At 48.3% G+C, this 16,603-nt stretch overlaps 1 protein-coding gene across 3 annotated transcripts in view; it reads left to right on the top strand.

Moving 5' to 3' along the window:
• Nucleotides 1-16,603, top strand: part of TMEM108 (transmembrane protein 108) — a 112,397-nt gene that overhangs the window by 94,638 nt on the left and 1,156 nt on the right. The window contains exons 1-3 of one of the 3 annotated variants that reach the window (XM_054160923.1): nucleotides 3,199-3,639; nucleotides 9,373-10,479; nucleotides 16,381-16,535. In XM_054160923.1, coding sequence (XP_054016898.1) covers nucleotides 3,627-3,639; nucleotides 9,373-10,479; nucleotides 16,381-16,535 — 1,275 coding nt within the window. In that variant the 5' untranslated portion in view covers nucleotides 3,199-3,626. Of the gene's footprint in view, nucleotides 1-3,198; nucleotides 3,640-9,372; nucleotides 10,480-16,380; nucleotides 16,536-16,603 lie in introns of those variants that run through there. The other 2 variants (XM_054160922.1, XM_054160924.1) reach the window with 2 other exon arrangements.

The following is a 16,603-nucleotide window of genomic DNA, read 5'->3' as shown; positions in this document are numbered from 1 at the left end:
CTCCTGCAAGTCAGTACTGTAGTTGCTTTCTAATTGTGTGTTAGCTTGCTCACACCACCAATCAGCACAAGCTTCTTGTTAAAGGCTCTTGCTGGAGAGTAAGCACAAGGATAACCAGGCACTTGGAATAATAATGTGTTTGAAGGGGGCATAAGTAATAAATCACCCAAATTACTTCCAGTGAACAGATGAAATGACTGAAACACCCTCAGGCTTTGTGGAAGCTCCTCAGCTTATGCATAGGTGTAAGATCCCTTCTGGCTGCAGCATCAACATTTCTATACCTGCAGCTGGAGAATTCAAGCACAGCTTTTGCAAGCAGGGAATGAAAGGGTCCCTTGTCAGAGTAGAGCCATCCATGAGCAGGGTGCTCTGCTCTGGCTCTCGCCAGTTGTCAGGCTCTGTTACAGTGTATGCTGGATCGTAAGTTACTGAGAAAAACAGGGGTAGAAAAACTTCCAGTCAATGTTCCCCTGGAAAAGACAAGCTAAAAGTGCTGCTGCTGTAATGAAAGAGTATCCTGAGTGTGGAAAAAGCATTCCTGATTGACAGGTGAGTCTGTGTGAATTACTTAGAGCTGCAGGCTTAGTCCTGAAGAAATTAGCTTTGGACAAGATACCGTCTGTTGCTGGAACCAGAATCCTCTGACTTGGTTATCTCCAACTGCAAGTGGGAGGATTTTGAGAAGTGCAGCAGTCTGAGAGCTGGATATTTTTGGCTCCTACTTCTTCACCCTACCTGCTGCTTTCCAGTTCAGTAGGCACCAGGCCTCCTGCCTTGCAAGGGTCAGGCAGAGCTGATCAGCAGCATGCTGTTTCTGTGAGAGGAAGCAGCTCTGAGCTTCAACTGAATTAGTGCTTGCCCATTACCCTCTGACGTGGGAAAGAAAAACGCTTCCTAATACATGGCCATGGAAAGGCTGCCAGGCCCTGCTCTAGTCACTCCATGCCACCAAAGTATTGCTCTCTAAGACTTGTTGTTTGGTGTTCTGTGGAAACTGGTTCAGAATGTCCAGAACTGGGAGAGTTCCTCTCCTGGAAGGTATCACAACACAGAGATTGCTTTCACCTTTTCAAGCAGGGATTTTCTTTAGCCTTTTATTGTATTAAACAAATCTTCAGTTTGCTTTGTGACTGATGGAGGGATACGAAGTGGGATTCAGCTGATTTTCATCAGGTGAAAACTGGATGTCTAGTCAAAGCTCCTCATACTGTGTGACCTGTTTGGTTAATGGCATGAGTGGAGCCTCTCTGGGAATACTGTGAACTGCCTGCCAGGGCCACTTTACACTGAGCATGAAACTTTTACACTTGATGGTTTAGGGAGCTGTCAGAAACCTTTTTAAGGTGGCTTTGAATCTTCCTTTCCCCCTTTTTATTCCTGCTTGTGAAATGGATACCCATGCTTGAGTCAGCATCTGTGACACCAGCTCCATCCTCTTGTGGACAAAATCCTATTTTAAGCTTTCCATCAGAGGCCACAGCTATTTGTGTCATTGTCAAACCTCTTCACAAGGTCTGGTGACATTGATGGTAGCTCTCTTAGAAGCCAAAGGTTCTGCAGTAACATAAACAGGATCAGCAACATTAAGTGCAGGTGAAAGAAAAGCCAGCTGCACATCCTTTCTGTCTCCCTTGGCAACAGCATCCTGCCAACAAAAACTGCCAAGGGAAGGCTGGAGAGGAAGGGATGTGCACTGCAAAGCTGGGGCTGGACAAGCTCTGGGTACGGGGGGAGCTGTCAGCCCAAGGAACACTCATGAGCTTTTAAAATTATTTTGGTGTATTCTGTGTGGTTTTGGACAAGGGAATGCACAGAGCCTCTGTGCTTATTACGAGTGTTCATCTGAAACGCCAGGCGACGGGCTGTGCTCTTCTGAGCCAGATGTTTCCATCCATGACAGCACACAGGGAAGAAATCCACAGTGAGTTACTGCTTACAGATGTGGCAAATCCTCCCGCAAAGGTTAAAATACGTGGCATGCTTCTCTTGTTACACCAGCTGCAGCTTCATGCTAAATTACTGTTTGAGCCTCAAGCTCTTAATCAGCCCTGAGTTCTAGAAACTGCTAAACAAGCTGGTGTTTCAAAGGACCAGTTTTGGGATTTTTGTAATGCACTAGATTTCTTTATTTAGAAAAACCTTCAGGCTGGAAAAAAAAAAGGGTGAAAAGTGAGTTGCAAATGGCAGGGAGAAAAGGAGCAGGAGCACAAGAGCACAAAAATGCAAAGCAGATCTATTATTATTATTTGTCCTCTGTCTTTCTGTGTTCTTGTCATGGCTGTGAAACAGAGTTCCTGTGACTGCAGGTAAAATCTGCTTGTGGTGTAATACATGCACCTGCCTGGCCTCCTGACAGGGGACTTCTGTCCCTGGCAGTCAGCACTGGGGTTACTGTCAGAGGCCTGCTAGTGCTGCTGAACCTCAAACATATTATCACAGCATCATTGCTTTCAGATTTCACCACAGCATCAAAGTCTAGCTGCAGCATGCTTGTATCCAAGGCCTGAAAGCAGAGGATCTTCTCACCTGATACCATGAGAAAGAAGGAACTGGCTTTTCTCTCCAGCAAAGTATTAGCAAATACTTTTGCAAGTAGCCCATGTAACCAACTGCTCAGGTTGTTGCAGCCCCCCTGGATACCACAGGGACTCTGAATCAGAGACTGAGTAGTAGGATTGCCCCCTGACTCTTGGGGGGTTCCTACTCTGCTCTCAGGAAGACCCCAACCTGCTACTCTCACTGTTTTCCCATGCCTTTTGAGGGGCTGGTAGTTGGCTGCACAGGACACCTTTCTGTGCTCTCCAGGCAGTGTGTTCTTTCAGACATGCAGCTCTGCCAGAGAGAAAGCCAGGAAGAGAAAAGAGAAATAATGGAAAGAGTGAGGTAGGATTACAGCATTAGGAATCACAGGATGTGCAGACTTATTTGTGGTTACAAAGTAGAAATTGCTCATTTACCACTGAGGAGTGAAGGAACAAAATGCAGAACATGCCTTTCAGTGCCAGGGAAGGAGAAGGAGAGATCCCTACTTCATTCCCTGGATTTCCTTCTGACAGGAATATTCATATCATTAGAGATACCTGAATGAAGTGGAAAGTCTGGTGGGGGTACAGAAGCAGGAGGCAAATCTGTAAAGCCATCCACACAGTAAAAGCTGCCTGCTGCACGGGAGGGAGGGTGCAAGGGCTGAGCAGCCTCACAAGGGCGTGCAGCTGGGGTGCGTGTTGCTGTTTTGTTCCCAGAAAGCGACAACTGCCAGCACTCTTCTGGCGTCTGAATAGACCCGTGTCAGGCAAACGGCATCAGGGCTTGATGGGGAGCCACGCTGCTACCAAGCAGCCGTTAGATGTGCCGGCAGGAGGTGGACTGGCTCAGGCAGTAACGCTGCCTTGCGGTGGCAAAGGTGCTCCATAAAGAAGTGAGCCCTGGCACTGCACAGCCCTGCAAGACACGCCTGCCTGGGCTGCCGCTGTCCTCATTCCTCCAAACCACTTCCAACAACAACAGCAACTCCTGCTTGCAGCTGCCTTACCGGGGAGATCTATTTTCCTTTCTGTGCTGAGGGATGAAGCTTCCAAGTCTGTGTGATCTGAGCAGGTGAGGATGTCTGCTGACAAGTCCAAATGATATTTTCAGGTAAGTGATTACGTCGAAGAAGCAGTTAGAGACAGACTCTCTCTTTGTCTTGCCCTGATCTCAGTAATTACCATTGTCCTAGATTGCCAGGCATTCTCTCTGTAGGGCTGCACAGCTCAGATGTCTGCGTGGGTTTGGGTTGAACAGAGGCTAGGAAGTGTTTCTAAAGCGACTGCTCCCAGTGCCTTTGGGTCCCTGGTGCAGGATGAGGATGAATCAGGAGCTGCCTGCTCTGTGACTACTTGGCACTATCCTATTTGTATTACCCTTTGTGTACCTCCTGGGAGGCCACAAGGGAATTGTGCTTTACCAGTCACTCTCTGGCAATCTGTGGAGGAAGTTCACCTTAGAGGCAATGTTTTTATGTGGTTGAGGGACCAGGACATCTTGCCAGATGAAAGCCATGGATGGCTCCCATTGCTGCAGCTGCACAGGGAGTGCACAGGGAGTGCACAGGGAGTGCTTCATTTGTGTTTGTGCATGTGATGTCCACGGTTTCCGCTGATGCTGGGCTATGGAGCTCTGATCCATGCCTCTCCTTCCCTGCATTTTACCAAATGCCTCCTGTGCTGAGGTGGGGAGTGATCACTCTGTCTAATGCTTACAAGAGAAAACAGGCAAGAACTTCTAAGTTAAGGTTTGGGAGTTCTGGCATGAGAGCCACTGATCAGCAGGCAGGGAAGAGAAATTTTCTGTGCAGAGTAACCTACTTTTACTTCCCTCAGTTCTGCCACCAGTAATGGAGATAAAATTTACTTAACTCTTTGTTTGTACTGAGGCTGCTTTGCTGTGTGTGAAAATCATACTGCTTTGACAAAGAAATTGCCATCACAAAAATGACCACAAAAGAAGTAATAATATAGACTTTCTGCACAATTTCCCTCTTTAAAGATTCCTTTTGCTCCATGAAAGGATTTTGTTTGGCTGAGAGACACAAGAAATTAATGGTGTTGCCGTTGCTCTGAACAGGCTTTACACAACCTATTAGTAAGTCAAGACTGTGAGAAGCAGAGAGTCCTCAGCATCCCATGCACTGTGCCTGTGCGTGGGTCTGTAGACAGTGAGTCCTTTCTAGGACGGCTCCCTTTGCTTCCCTTGCCCACGGCAGTCTGAAATAATGAGTCCAGCTTGCACCAAAAGTGTTTCCTAAAGCAAAAATGTTTGCCAGGCACTGCTCAGGGTGGTTCTGCTTGTCTTGCTGCAAGGTCTGGGGTAGCAGAAGCCAGAAGGGGTCAGACACCAGACTGATCTCAGCATGTCCATTTGCTGCAGAAGATGGGAATGTGCAGCTCAAAAGTTTCCACTGTGTCTTTGGTCATTGGGACTTGGTCCAAAGCCCATGAAAGTCATTGGGAACCTTTCCAGAGGCTTTGGATCAGGAGTTACATAAGTTTGTGTTGTCTAAAGGGGCTGCCCAGGGAAGTTGAGCATGGCAGCTGCCTCACTAGCCATGTGCCTATTCTGCCATGCCATGTGGAAAGGCTAGTCTCCAAGTGCCCACCAAGCATCACAGGCAGCAGCAGCCACCAGTAACTCCTACATGGAGCCTCTCACTGGTGTCCTGTGCCAAGACACTGCCTCCTAGCAGGGGCTCTGAGGGTCCTGAGATAAAACAGTCAGAGAACATCAGCTGCTGGGGCCCAAGGCACTGTTTTTCTGGATTAGAGGGAGGCGATTCTGCCTCCTGAGTGCAAATAAAAGGGTCACAAGGAAGTTCCCAAATGATAGGACCCTGAGGGTTTCTTAGTCTGGGAAGGCAAAGTCATCCTTAACTGCCAACTTTTCTGAGACTGACTGAGGATGTCAGCTGCAGCCTTTTGAAAACAGTGCTGTAAAGAGCTCCTTCACTGTACACACCACTTCTGGATAGCTTGTGTGAGTGTCCAATGGGAAGAAGCACTGCAGGGAGATCCTGTTGAGATGTGAACCATTGCACCATGTTGTCAGGAAGGAGTTTTTATGGCTAGATGCACATCAGCACCCTGTGTGTACACTGCTGTCACTCTGTTTTGCTTCATCTTTGATTTAATTCATTTTTTACTTAATACTCCTTGGTGCACTGACCAGGGGATGACACAGTTCACACCACAGAGCTGTCAGGTCAATCAGCTTTTTCATTAAGCTTGAGTGGTTTTAATGTAGTCATAAAATTAGACTCCAGAAGCAGGAATTTGACACACAGCATTTAAAACCCAAATCCACCTGACCCCTTCTGAACATAAGCTCCAATACCATAGAAAGGCCTCTGACGAAAAAAACCCTAATGATTTGGCCTGACCTTTAACAATAGAATTAATTATTATTGTTTGCTAGAATATACTTACATCAGTCTGTATGAATATTATGCTAGCAGGCACTCCTTAGCCCAAAGGGCTTACACTCTGAGTAAGATCAGTCCTAAGAGTCTTAGGCAGCCAAAAGCAAAGGCTTTGACAAAGAGCTGCAGGGCTGTGCTTTGAACTGACCAAGACCGTCTGCTCTGTACCATTTCAGGTGGGATATCAAGACTTTGCCCATGACAAACTGATGACAACCAGGGGGCAGTCTGAGGATAAGCTGAGGCACTGTGGGACAATGGGTGTCATAACCACCATGGCCCTTTTCTCAGGGCAGTTGTATTGGTGACGCAGAGGTTGGGAAGGGAAGAAATTTGAAGGGGTTTGGTTAAGACTGTTTCTGTAACAAATTCCTCCTATGCCTTAGTATAGAAAATAAGCGCATCATTTCCGTAGGCTTAAGTCAGCAAATAGGGCGGTCTAATGTCAGGGTCCTCAATAAAAGCCCCACTTTCTAAGACATTGCATATCCTCAAGTGATAAAAAAGTAAGTGGGAGCTCTGAGCAATCAGGTCACCACAAATCCAGCCAGAGTATGCTGAGGAATTGATGCTGAGCATTACAGCTTTACTTTTGCTTTCCAACTGACTGTTGACCAGTTATAAAGGGGCCAGCAAAGCCCACTGTGAAGTCTCTCCCTAGATGCACAGCACTGGTCATTTTTACAATCATCTACTGGGCTGAATGTTTTCCCAGTAGTTAGGGGCACAAATTAGCTGCTTTCTGGTTGTCACTGAAGGAGTTACTGGGGTCCATTCAACCACTACAGAAACGGTCTTAAGAAGCTTGCGTGGCCATGGTGGTTCCACAGAGGTTGTTAAAGGGAGCCCAGCAGATGAGGAAAACCTAAGTGCCACATCCAGAACAGCCACATGGCAAGGAGGCGGTTGTTTATTGTCAGATAAATTAATTTTGATGTGTTCTTTCCTTTGAATACAGCAGCCAGCTTAAAATAGGAGCCAAATCCATGTGGCTGCTGGTGCCTGATGTGGTGACCTGCTAAGACTGCAGACTGCCCCAGAGAGGTGATCAATCTGTACAGCAGCAAGCTGCTGATTTATTGGTATTTCAGGAAGTGGAGATGGATGTGAGGCAGGTTTGCAGACAGAGATCAGGGTTTGTAACCCCAGGGCACAATATGTAGAAAAGCTGACAGCTTTTTTATCCCTCAAGGAATATTCTGGATAAAACATGAACCTAACGGAGACATTTTTCTGTGTGCAAGGTGTGAGAGAAAGGGGTTACACAACACCCAAGGGTTTTAGCAGGCATGACAATCCTGATATCTAGTGTCTCATAAGATCTGCCAGTGCACTTCTGTCTTATGTGCTCAGAACTGCAGGCCTGAAATTTCCCAAAACATTATCCCAAATAAATCATCATCCCTTCCTCTTTGCATTTGTTCTGTGGCAGCAACTTGCCTTGGCATGAAATATTAGCCATATGGACACTAGAATATCTGCTTTGACCTTGACCTCAGGATAAGTGCTGCCAAAAGTATGAAGCTAACTCCTGCCTTTCATTTCCAAGAGTGATGCTCCCTCCACAGGAACAACACAATCTGCTTTCCTGCTTGCATCTCAGGGTGCAGAATCTGGTCTTTTCTTTGCCTAGATGTTCTGCTAAGATCACGTCCGTGGCTGGCTAGGAACTGGGAAGCAGTATCCTAGATGATGGTTTACTTGGCAGAGATACCTATTTCAGAAATCTAAAAAACACATGAGCTAATGGTAGCATCAGGCAGTGAGAGGAAGGTGCTGGGGCAAGGGGAGGTGAATTTTGCTGGCTGCCGAGCTCTGTACGGTTCTGGTTCAGAAATGACGGTGACCAAAGTAGAGAACTGAGCTGGGTGAGAGGAACAGGTCCTGCTTCTTGGATCATTGTTTGCTCTGTGCATTGAACTCCTTGCAGATGGGTGTGAATGAAGAGCAGGATCCAGAATAAACACATTTCTTGGCATTTGCACTTGAGTCTGCCCAATATGCAAGAGAGCCCTAGAGCCCAGTGGACACCTAATTGGAGATCCTCTCTCATTTTCTCAAGTCCCTGTCTTCCTTTTCTGCTTGTGCCCATGACAGATACTTCCAAGTAGGGTAGAGCTGAATGGCATTGCAATGCTCACAGAGAAAGCTGGCAAACCTGAGGAGGGTGGAGAAGGGGGCAGGAGGGTATTCCACAGTCTTTGTTGGAAGCTCTGCTGCTTGGGCCAACACAGCTCCCTGATTTTTTGATTGTGGAAACCTTGACACTGCTGGTTGAAATTCACACTAGCATGGTGCTAGCAGTGCCATCTGATGCTGCTCAGTGAGCTCTGCAAAGGGTGTGCTTCCATGTGCTTCCTAGTGGGCAGAGCCCCACAGTGCCCTTGGCAGCTTCAACATACGGAAATGGTGGCTGTGACTGATGTGGTCCCGGCAGGTCATGCCAACTCACAGCATGTTAGCTCTGCATCCTGGGGAGACTTATGCTACTGCAGGTGCCACATCCATTAGCTGAACTAGGAATCAATGGAAGAATTGATGTTCCCAGTGGTGGGCATCTGGCACCTCATTAAATGACCCTCAGGCTGTGGCAGGAGGCAGATTTCACACAACCCAGCCCCCCAGCACACGTGAGCACAGAACAGGTTTGTACAGGGGTGTGAAGGGCACTTGTGTTAGATGGAGTCAGACTGCTGGGCGCCACGTGGCTTTTTGAAGTGGCTGTGCTAGCTGCACTCTCTTGTTTATTTTTAACAGCTACAGACTCTCCACATCTCATGCTCTAAAATAAGTGACTAGATTTTTAGAAGCTTCTAAGTAAAGGACAGCATGGGTAACCCAGGAAGCCCTCTCATCAGATGTCCCCCCCTTGACCTAATTTTTGACAAGGGCTCAGCAGCTGCTGTCTCACAAAACCAGATTGCTTAATGGCATCCAAGATGAGAGGCAGCCAGCTTGAAGATCTTGCATCCAGAAGGATGAGCAGTCTGAGGTTCCCTGTCATGATGCAGACATTCATCTGGAGGCCAAAACAAAACTGAACTTCTCTTTTGTTTCTGCCCCTAAAGAGTAGGGTTCTTTGTAGCTTCTAGAGGGAAGTCTCCTGCCTGTGACACTCTAAAGCACTCCAATGAGTCCATACTACAGGCTGCTCTCTCCTTTTGCCACAAAGATTCCCTGTGCTTTCTGCAGCCTTCCCATTCCCACTCCACCATTCCACAGCCACAGGAGCTCTGCAGCCCCTGCAGGTTTTCTTTTCTCTCTCTACTTTCCCAGAGAAGCTGACACAGTTGGATGCCAACTCTTCCATCCTCCTGCAGGGCATGGCAGATAGTCCTTCCTGCCAGCTGTGCAGGCCATGCTGGCTGTGCGCTGGTGGCTGCCCTGTCTCACCCTCTGTGTGTTTGTCCCTGCAGGTGTTCTGCTGATCTTGGCACTGACAGAAGAGCTGGTGTTTTCTGTTCAGGTACTGTCTCCCACCGTCTCCTCCTCTCAGGGCTTCCCGATGGACAGTGTCACAGCCATGGGAACAACGCCTCGCCACAAAGGCCGCCACACATCAGAGCCCCTTCCCACATCCTCTTACACCATTGCCCACCCCGTCAGCTTGGCAGAGACAGCCCCTTCCACTGGGCAAAAGCAAACAGGCAGCCCTCGCCTGGGCCAGGAGGGCACCTACCACTCACACAACCAGAGCGCCCTGTACTCGGCACAGACTCGCCCCAAGGGGAAAATCTTCCAGGTGTTCAAAGGCAACTTCACAGAGTCCTCAGAGCCTTACCTAAAGACAAGCCTGCACTCTCCCTTCCCCACCCTGAGGAGCCCTTTCACGGAGCACCCGATCCAGCCCCAGAGCACAGTGCCCAGCCATGTGAGTGGCAGGGGGCTGGCAAGAACTGAACACCCAGACCCTGCCCCACTCCACAACGCCTCGGGAAGCCTTGGGGAAGCTGAGCAAGGGGATGGGGCCAAGCTGGCGGTGCAGGAGGCAGATTTTGCCACCACAACTGCTGGACCATCAGCTGATCCTGAAGCAGTGTCGGTGCCTTTTAAATCCACCCACTACAGTGTATGGGATATGCTGAGCAAAAACAACTCTTGGGTGACCTTGAATCTTAGTACCAATGTCCCTCTGTTTGCCGGCCCTGGATCTGCCACAGCAGCAGCAGGCCACTCGGTTCAGACCAGTTTTGACGTCAGCATCTCCTCCCCAGCAGTGGGAGAGCCCAAGGGACCCGCCGTGACGCAGCATGGCGGGGTGACTAACACCAGCTTGCTGGACAGCACTTTCTCTGCAGTACCTACCACAAGGTTGTCCAGCTCCATTTCCACAGCTGGATCCACTGCTACTGGGAACTTCCTAAACAGACTGGTTCCTGCTGGGACCTGGAAACCGGGAGTGCAAGGAAACATCTCTCATGTCACCGAGGGGGACAAACCCCAGCACAGAGCAACCATCTGCCTCAGCAAGATGGACATTGCCTGGATCATTCTGGCTATCAGCGTACCTATATCCTCTTGTTGTAAGTCAATCACCCTTTTATTTTGGTTTCTCTGTCCTTAAAATTCAGATTTTGGCCCATGATTCAAGGACCAGTTGGAGAGCTAACAGAGGCAGGGCAGATTGAGATGGAGAAGCAATCACTTACACAGATACCACACTGATTGACCAAAGTGCTTAGCTTCAAAACACAGGGCTGGAGGGTTCACCCTCAAAGCATGCTTGCTCTGTTACTGTCTTTTGGAGCTCTCTATCTAAGGGTGTAAGACAAGGCTGAACAACTCTAGAAGGTGAAGCAGCTTTATTTCAGCTTTACTTTGACTGGAAATGGTACAAGTCTTTAATCTAGGAACTGCTATATACTTGGCCAGAACTGGGTTTAAAAAGCCCACTGCTGACCTAGAGGATTATTGAGAGCCCTAACGACTTAACACTTTAGGAAACACCAGTTTGCCAGTGCAGTGAAATCTCTCACTTACACCTTAGGAAACACCAGTTTACCAGTGCAGTGAAGTCTCTCACTGCAGGCAGTTTATGAACTATCAGATTTTAAACTCTGGTAACCAGAGTGCTGGTTTCCTTTGTTTTTATTCTGACTTTGCAGTTTCTGAGGAAGCAGGAAGAGTTTGAAATCCTGGCCTTCCACAGCCAGCCGCCTGATGGGCCAGGGCAGGCTGGGTTCCCAGAGCTGGCTCAGGATCTGTCTTTTGAATTAATTACAAAACATACATGAGAAAGCTGTGAGTGGGTGTTCAGGTGTCCCCTTAGCTGTATCAGCAAGGTGGGACAAACATGGATACTGTCTGGGATGTCACTGGTGCAAGGTGTGATTATGCTGATCTTTCTGGAATGAAACAAACCCAAACATTTCCCAACCTTTGCTGCCTAGGAAATATAAAAGGGTAGCAGGCAACAACACTGAATATGAATTCTGTTATTTATACATGCACTGACCCAGCCTGCCTCACACACTGCTTAAGTCCTGCTTTCAGAGCCACATTTCTGGGGAGGGACTTCAGTGAGATTCTCCTAAAATGTGGGGATCCTCAGACATGTCTCCAAGTTTAAATGAATGGTAGCCAAGCATTTAAATGGAAATGTTTTAGGTCTGGTTAAAATACCTAGGGAATTGCTTTCATCCAGAGGCTAGGCTGTTTGAACCATGCTGTGGTAGGTGCTGTTGTACAGGCACAGGTTATTTCTGCAGGAGAAAAGTAAGGTCCAGTAATCTACAGCTCTTACCAAGATGCACATCTACGGGTCGTGGATTCCCTCTGTGCTGCACACTGGAGGGATACTGTATTGCCTCACCCTCAGGCACAGGTTTAAGGTGTGTGGGGGGAGTGTGCAGTATGTGGTGTAAACTGTGGGGTGTGCAGTGTGTGGTGTAAGCTGTGGGGTGTGCAGGGTGCGGTGTAAACTGTGGGGGGTGCGGTGCACTCCGTGGGGAGCGCAGTGTGGGAAGGCAACTGTCGCCACCTCCCGGGCACAGGTGCCTTGCAGCTAGGGAGAAAGACCCCACACAGTGGTTTGCTTGTTTCTGATGTGTAAACACTGCCCTGCTGCTGCCCTGGGATGCTGGAAGGGGGAGATTTGTGTGATGCAGAGACTCAGCCCCACACTCTTAAGTCTCGGAGATGCCTTAGGAGGAAATAAGTCATGCACAAAGTCACAGAGAACTCCTGTCACGGGAGGTTATTGCTGTCCTGGAGCTGTGGCCTGGCTGCTCTGTACTCCAGCTGACATCTTTGGGGCTGCTGGCTAGAACCCTCGAGGGGACAGTGAGGCCTGAGCTGCTGCTGAGACACCTATGAGAAAGGCCACGCAGCCTGGCAAGAGCTGGAAGGTGAGGAGAGGCAGCCAAAACCCAGGCACAGCTGCAGCTATCTGCTCGAGTCAGCTGCCTCCTGCTGCTGCTGAGGAGGGAGTTCACTGAGCTCACAGCCGGGCTGTTTGCAGAGCTCTCTCAGAGCTGTGCAGTGGCCAGTGCAGCTCTCCTCTGCCAGTCCTCCCTGTGCCTTTCCTCAGAATCCCTTCCCTGCATGAGGGATGTTAGGGAGACTGGGGAAACTTTTCTCAGGGGGCTTACGGGCACAGCTTACGCTGCTCAGACTCCTCAGAGGGAAAATCAAACCACAGTGCCACAGACACCTCTATGCCTCTGTGACATATAGGACCCCACATACCGCCCACTGTCACAACTTTAACTGACCAGTACCTTTTAAATTAGTTACTGTGATACTGTGATACTGTGATAAATGACAACCTGTGCATGCTGTAACTGCCACTGCAGGGCAAGTGACCTGGTAGAGAGCAACCACAGGAGCCCTTGGCTCCTCGTCTCTGTTCCAAGGAGTGCCAGGGATGCTGTGCTTCCCCTCGCAGATGAAAGACCCTGCCATGGCTCCTCACTTGTTCTGTTCCTGCCATGGGGATTTGCAGCTTAGGGCAGGAAACCACAGACCATTCAGCATTGCTGTGCCCTGGCCCCCACTGAGCCCCACTGAAGACTGGCAGGTCCCACCAGTCGTGACAATGGCCCAGCTCAGTGGCTATAGCACTAGCCTGAAGTGCTGGGCCCCAGGAACTCAGCTGCTGAAGTAAGAGATGGGATTTAGTACATATTTCACTTTCAATACATATTTTCACTTTCAATACATATTTCTGTAAGGCTGCAGAGGTGTCTGAGTCCCACTGCAGTTCTTTAAAAGGCTAGCCAGAAGAGTCATGCCTTGATTATGACTGCATGAGCCACATCTGCTCCCTGAGCCTGGGGAAATGGTTTTACTTTTTGGTACCTGTTCTGTGGTATGAATAATGGAGGCAATGCTGCTAACACCATCTGAGGGCTGCAAAAATGCAGGCTTGTGTGGCATTGCATTCCCAGGAAAGCAAAGGCATACAGAACACTGACACCAGTATTTTCTGCATGTCAAAGGTTGCAGTTGTTTCTGCTGTGCCCTTCAGGCAGCCTGAATGGTTTTGTGCATGGATGTTTGGGGGGGGGTGGGGGGTGCCCATCTCTGCAATGCAGAGCAAGACACGATACGAACGTGTTTCAAACCCCAATGTCCTGGTCCTTGGGCTCTCAGTGCTTATGCCTCTGTAATTACAGAGTGACACAATAAAACGTGGAAGAACAAAAACTTGCAAATCAGATGCAGAGAAGTGAATTCATTCAGTCAGTTCTGCTGACACAGGAGAACACAAGAGGAAGGCTGAGCCTCTGAATGCAGGTGTCAGCAAAACTCAAAGATATGAAGAATTGCCTTGGACCTGACCCCACTTAGCTCACATTTTGTGCACTGGGATGCTTTCCAAAATTATCTCACCCACTTTCTCCATCACAAAATCTAAGAACCTTTGCTTCCTAGTCTGAAGCGAGATCCCAAACTCCGTGTCTAAGCCCCAGCTGAGGCTGAGCTGGAGAAGTCTTCTGTCTCCAGATTTGAGCAGCTGTGGCAAATAATCAAAACCTGTATCACAGCTGAGGCTGTACTGCTATAGAGTGGCACAGTGAATGAGGGACATTCCAAGAAATACAGAAACCTCACTGCTTTAGTCACTGAGGAAAGGGTTCTGTAGAAACGTCATTTATGCTGTGATCTATGGACATAAGTGGAAGTAATTAACATCTTCTGGTCTGAATGTTTTCTGACAATTTAAGTGCTTACAACTTTCAGGTGTGCTGGTATCTCTGTTGGTATAGTGCCTTATGTGGGAGCTGGAGAGTGGAGAAGAGGGTGTGCAGCTCTGTAAGACTGGCAAAATATTTAAACAAGTTGAAAGAAAAATCAAAATACTATCAGGAAACTGCAGGGAGTTGTTCTGATCCCATTACACTGCATGTGTAAGGCCAGTATTTCACATGGTTTATAATCCTGGTTGGCTATGTTTGAAAGACTGGAAAATTAGAAAAGAGCCACATGAATGATTGAAAAGCCAAGAAATGCAACATAACACCACTTGGATCTTCTTGTAGGCCAAGAAGAGGCTGAAGTTGGCTTGCATGGGGGACATTTCTGACAGCAGAGTGGAAGCCTTTAATAAAAAAGGCAAAAGGAGCCTCAGGATAAAACTAGAGGCATTTAGACAACAAGAGGAATGTAACCATGGCACCACAGTGGAAATGAAGTTTTGAAACCAGCTTTGTGGGAAAGGGCTGGCTGGCTGCTGTGTCCATGCCCTCCAGTGAAGCTGGGTACCTCCCTGTGAGAGCTGCTGTACCTCACATCAGGTTAGGAAAGCAAAAGCACAGATAGAACTCTATCTAGGGATGTAAAAGGGAGTAAGAAGGATTTCTTCAGGTATATCAGGGACAAAAAGAAGGCTATGGAAGATGTGGGGCTTCTCTGAAAGGAAAATGGAGACCTGGTCATGAGGGACACAGACAAGGCTGAAGTGTTCAATGACTAGTTTGCCTCAGTATTCACCAGCAAGGACTCCAGCTGTACCACCCAAGCTCCAGAAGACAAAGGTAAGGAGTGTGAAAAGGAAGATCCACCCACTATAAGGGAAGAGCAGGCTCAAGACCATCTAAAGAACCTGATGGTGCACAAGTCTATGGGGCCCAACAAGATCTACCTACAGGTCCTGAGGAAACTGGCAGGTGAAGTTGCCAAACCACTGTCCCTCCTATTTGAAAAATCCTGGCAGTCTGGTGAAGTCCCTGCTGATGGGAAAAGGGAAAACATCACCCCCATCCTCAACAAGGGAAAAAAGGAAGGCCAGTCAGTCTGCCCAGCAAGATCATGAAGCAGATCCTCCTGCAGGCCTTGCTAAGGCACATGGAAAAGAAGAGGTGATTGGTGGTAACCAACGTGGCTTCAACAAATCCTGCCTGACCAACTTGGTGGCTTTCTGTGATGGAATTAGAGCATCAATGGGACAAGGGAAGAGCAACTGATGTCATCTACCTGGGCTTCTGTAAAGCATTTGACACTGCCCATGGCGAGGGGGTTGGAACTGGATGATCTTTAAGGTCCCTTTCAACTCAAACCATTCTATGATTGCATGTAATACAGCTTATGGTTAACAAGTCAAAGCCCCCTTGTACTGTTTGAGAATGCAGCAGTCCTATGTTAGCTACATTAACTCCACTAAAATATGCCCCCCAAAGGGTAGCTGACCTGAAGAGGGAATAGCCTGCTCTCTTCTCTGTCTTCCTCTTCAATCAGTTCTCCTCTGCTTTGAATTGGGGCAGCTTAGGCAGACAGCCTTCTGCTCAAACACATTCTGTTTGGGGAAGCTCAGGATCCGATCCATGTGTGCTGAAGTCAGATGGAGGGAGAGCATTACTGCTATACAGTGACTCTACCTGAACATGGCGGGGCCACTTCCCACTGGAAGAAGCAGACATCTCTCTTGACTCAATGTCACTAGCTTTCCAGCTCCTAAACCCCAGGTCTTTGGTACTGAAGATGCATAACCATGTGCATTCACTCATGTGGTATTGGAGCCTAGGACAGGTGTCTCTCACTGCCTGTTTGCCAAAGTGCTCATGTCTGAACATGCTGGAAGCAGAAAAGCTCTGTGCAGAGGCACACTTTGCAGTCCCTGGGGAGTGCCCTCTGGCCTAGAGAGTCTGTAAAGCCCTGTTGAGGTATTAAAGTGCCAGCAGTTAGAACACCAAAGCTTTTCATTAGCCAGGCAGCCACAGCTTGAAGATCCTAAACTCACATCAAAATGTAAGTAAAACCAAACTGCACATCCTGGCAATCCCAAAGCCTCATCTGCTTGGCCCAGGTTCTGAATGAATTGTGTGGGGTTTGTCAGGAGAGAGCTAGATCTGACTGAGAGTGAATTGTCTGAGTGAAGGTCATCAGCCCTCTCCTAAGCACCAAAAAACCCCAACCCAAATCCACAGTACTGATGAGTCCTTTTTGCTAGGAAATAACCAAATTTTTGACGTTTCTATCGACAGCAGTTCTGCTGACAGTCTGCTGCATGAGGAGGAGGAAAAAGACATCTAACCCAGAAAACAACCTGAGTTATTGGAATAACGCTATTACCATGGACTACTTCAACAGGCATGCTGTAGAGTTACCAAGAGAGATCCAGTCCCTGGAGACTTCAGAGGTACCTCACCTGCAGCACTAGTATCTGAAAAGTGTACCTGCAGCCGTGCTAGCAGAAGGGGAGAGGGA

Source organism: Dryobates pubescens, chromosome 4 (genome assembly GCF_014839835.1).
Source record: "Dryobates pubescens isolate bDryPub1 chromosome 4, bDryPub1.pri, whole genome shotgun sequence".
In the NCBI taxonomy this organism is placed as follows: Eukaryota; Metazoa; Chordata; class Aves; order Piciformes; family Picidae; genus Dryobates; species Dryobates pubescens.
Note: the sequence above shows the minus strand (reverse complement) of the source record. Positions and strands in the feature narration are given on the sequence as shown.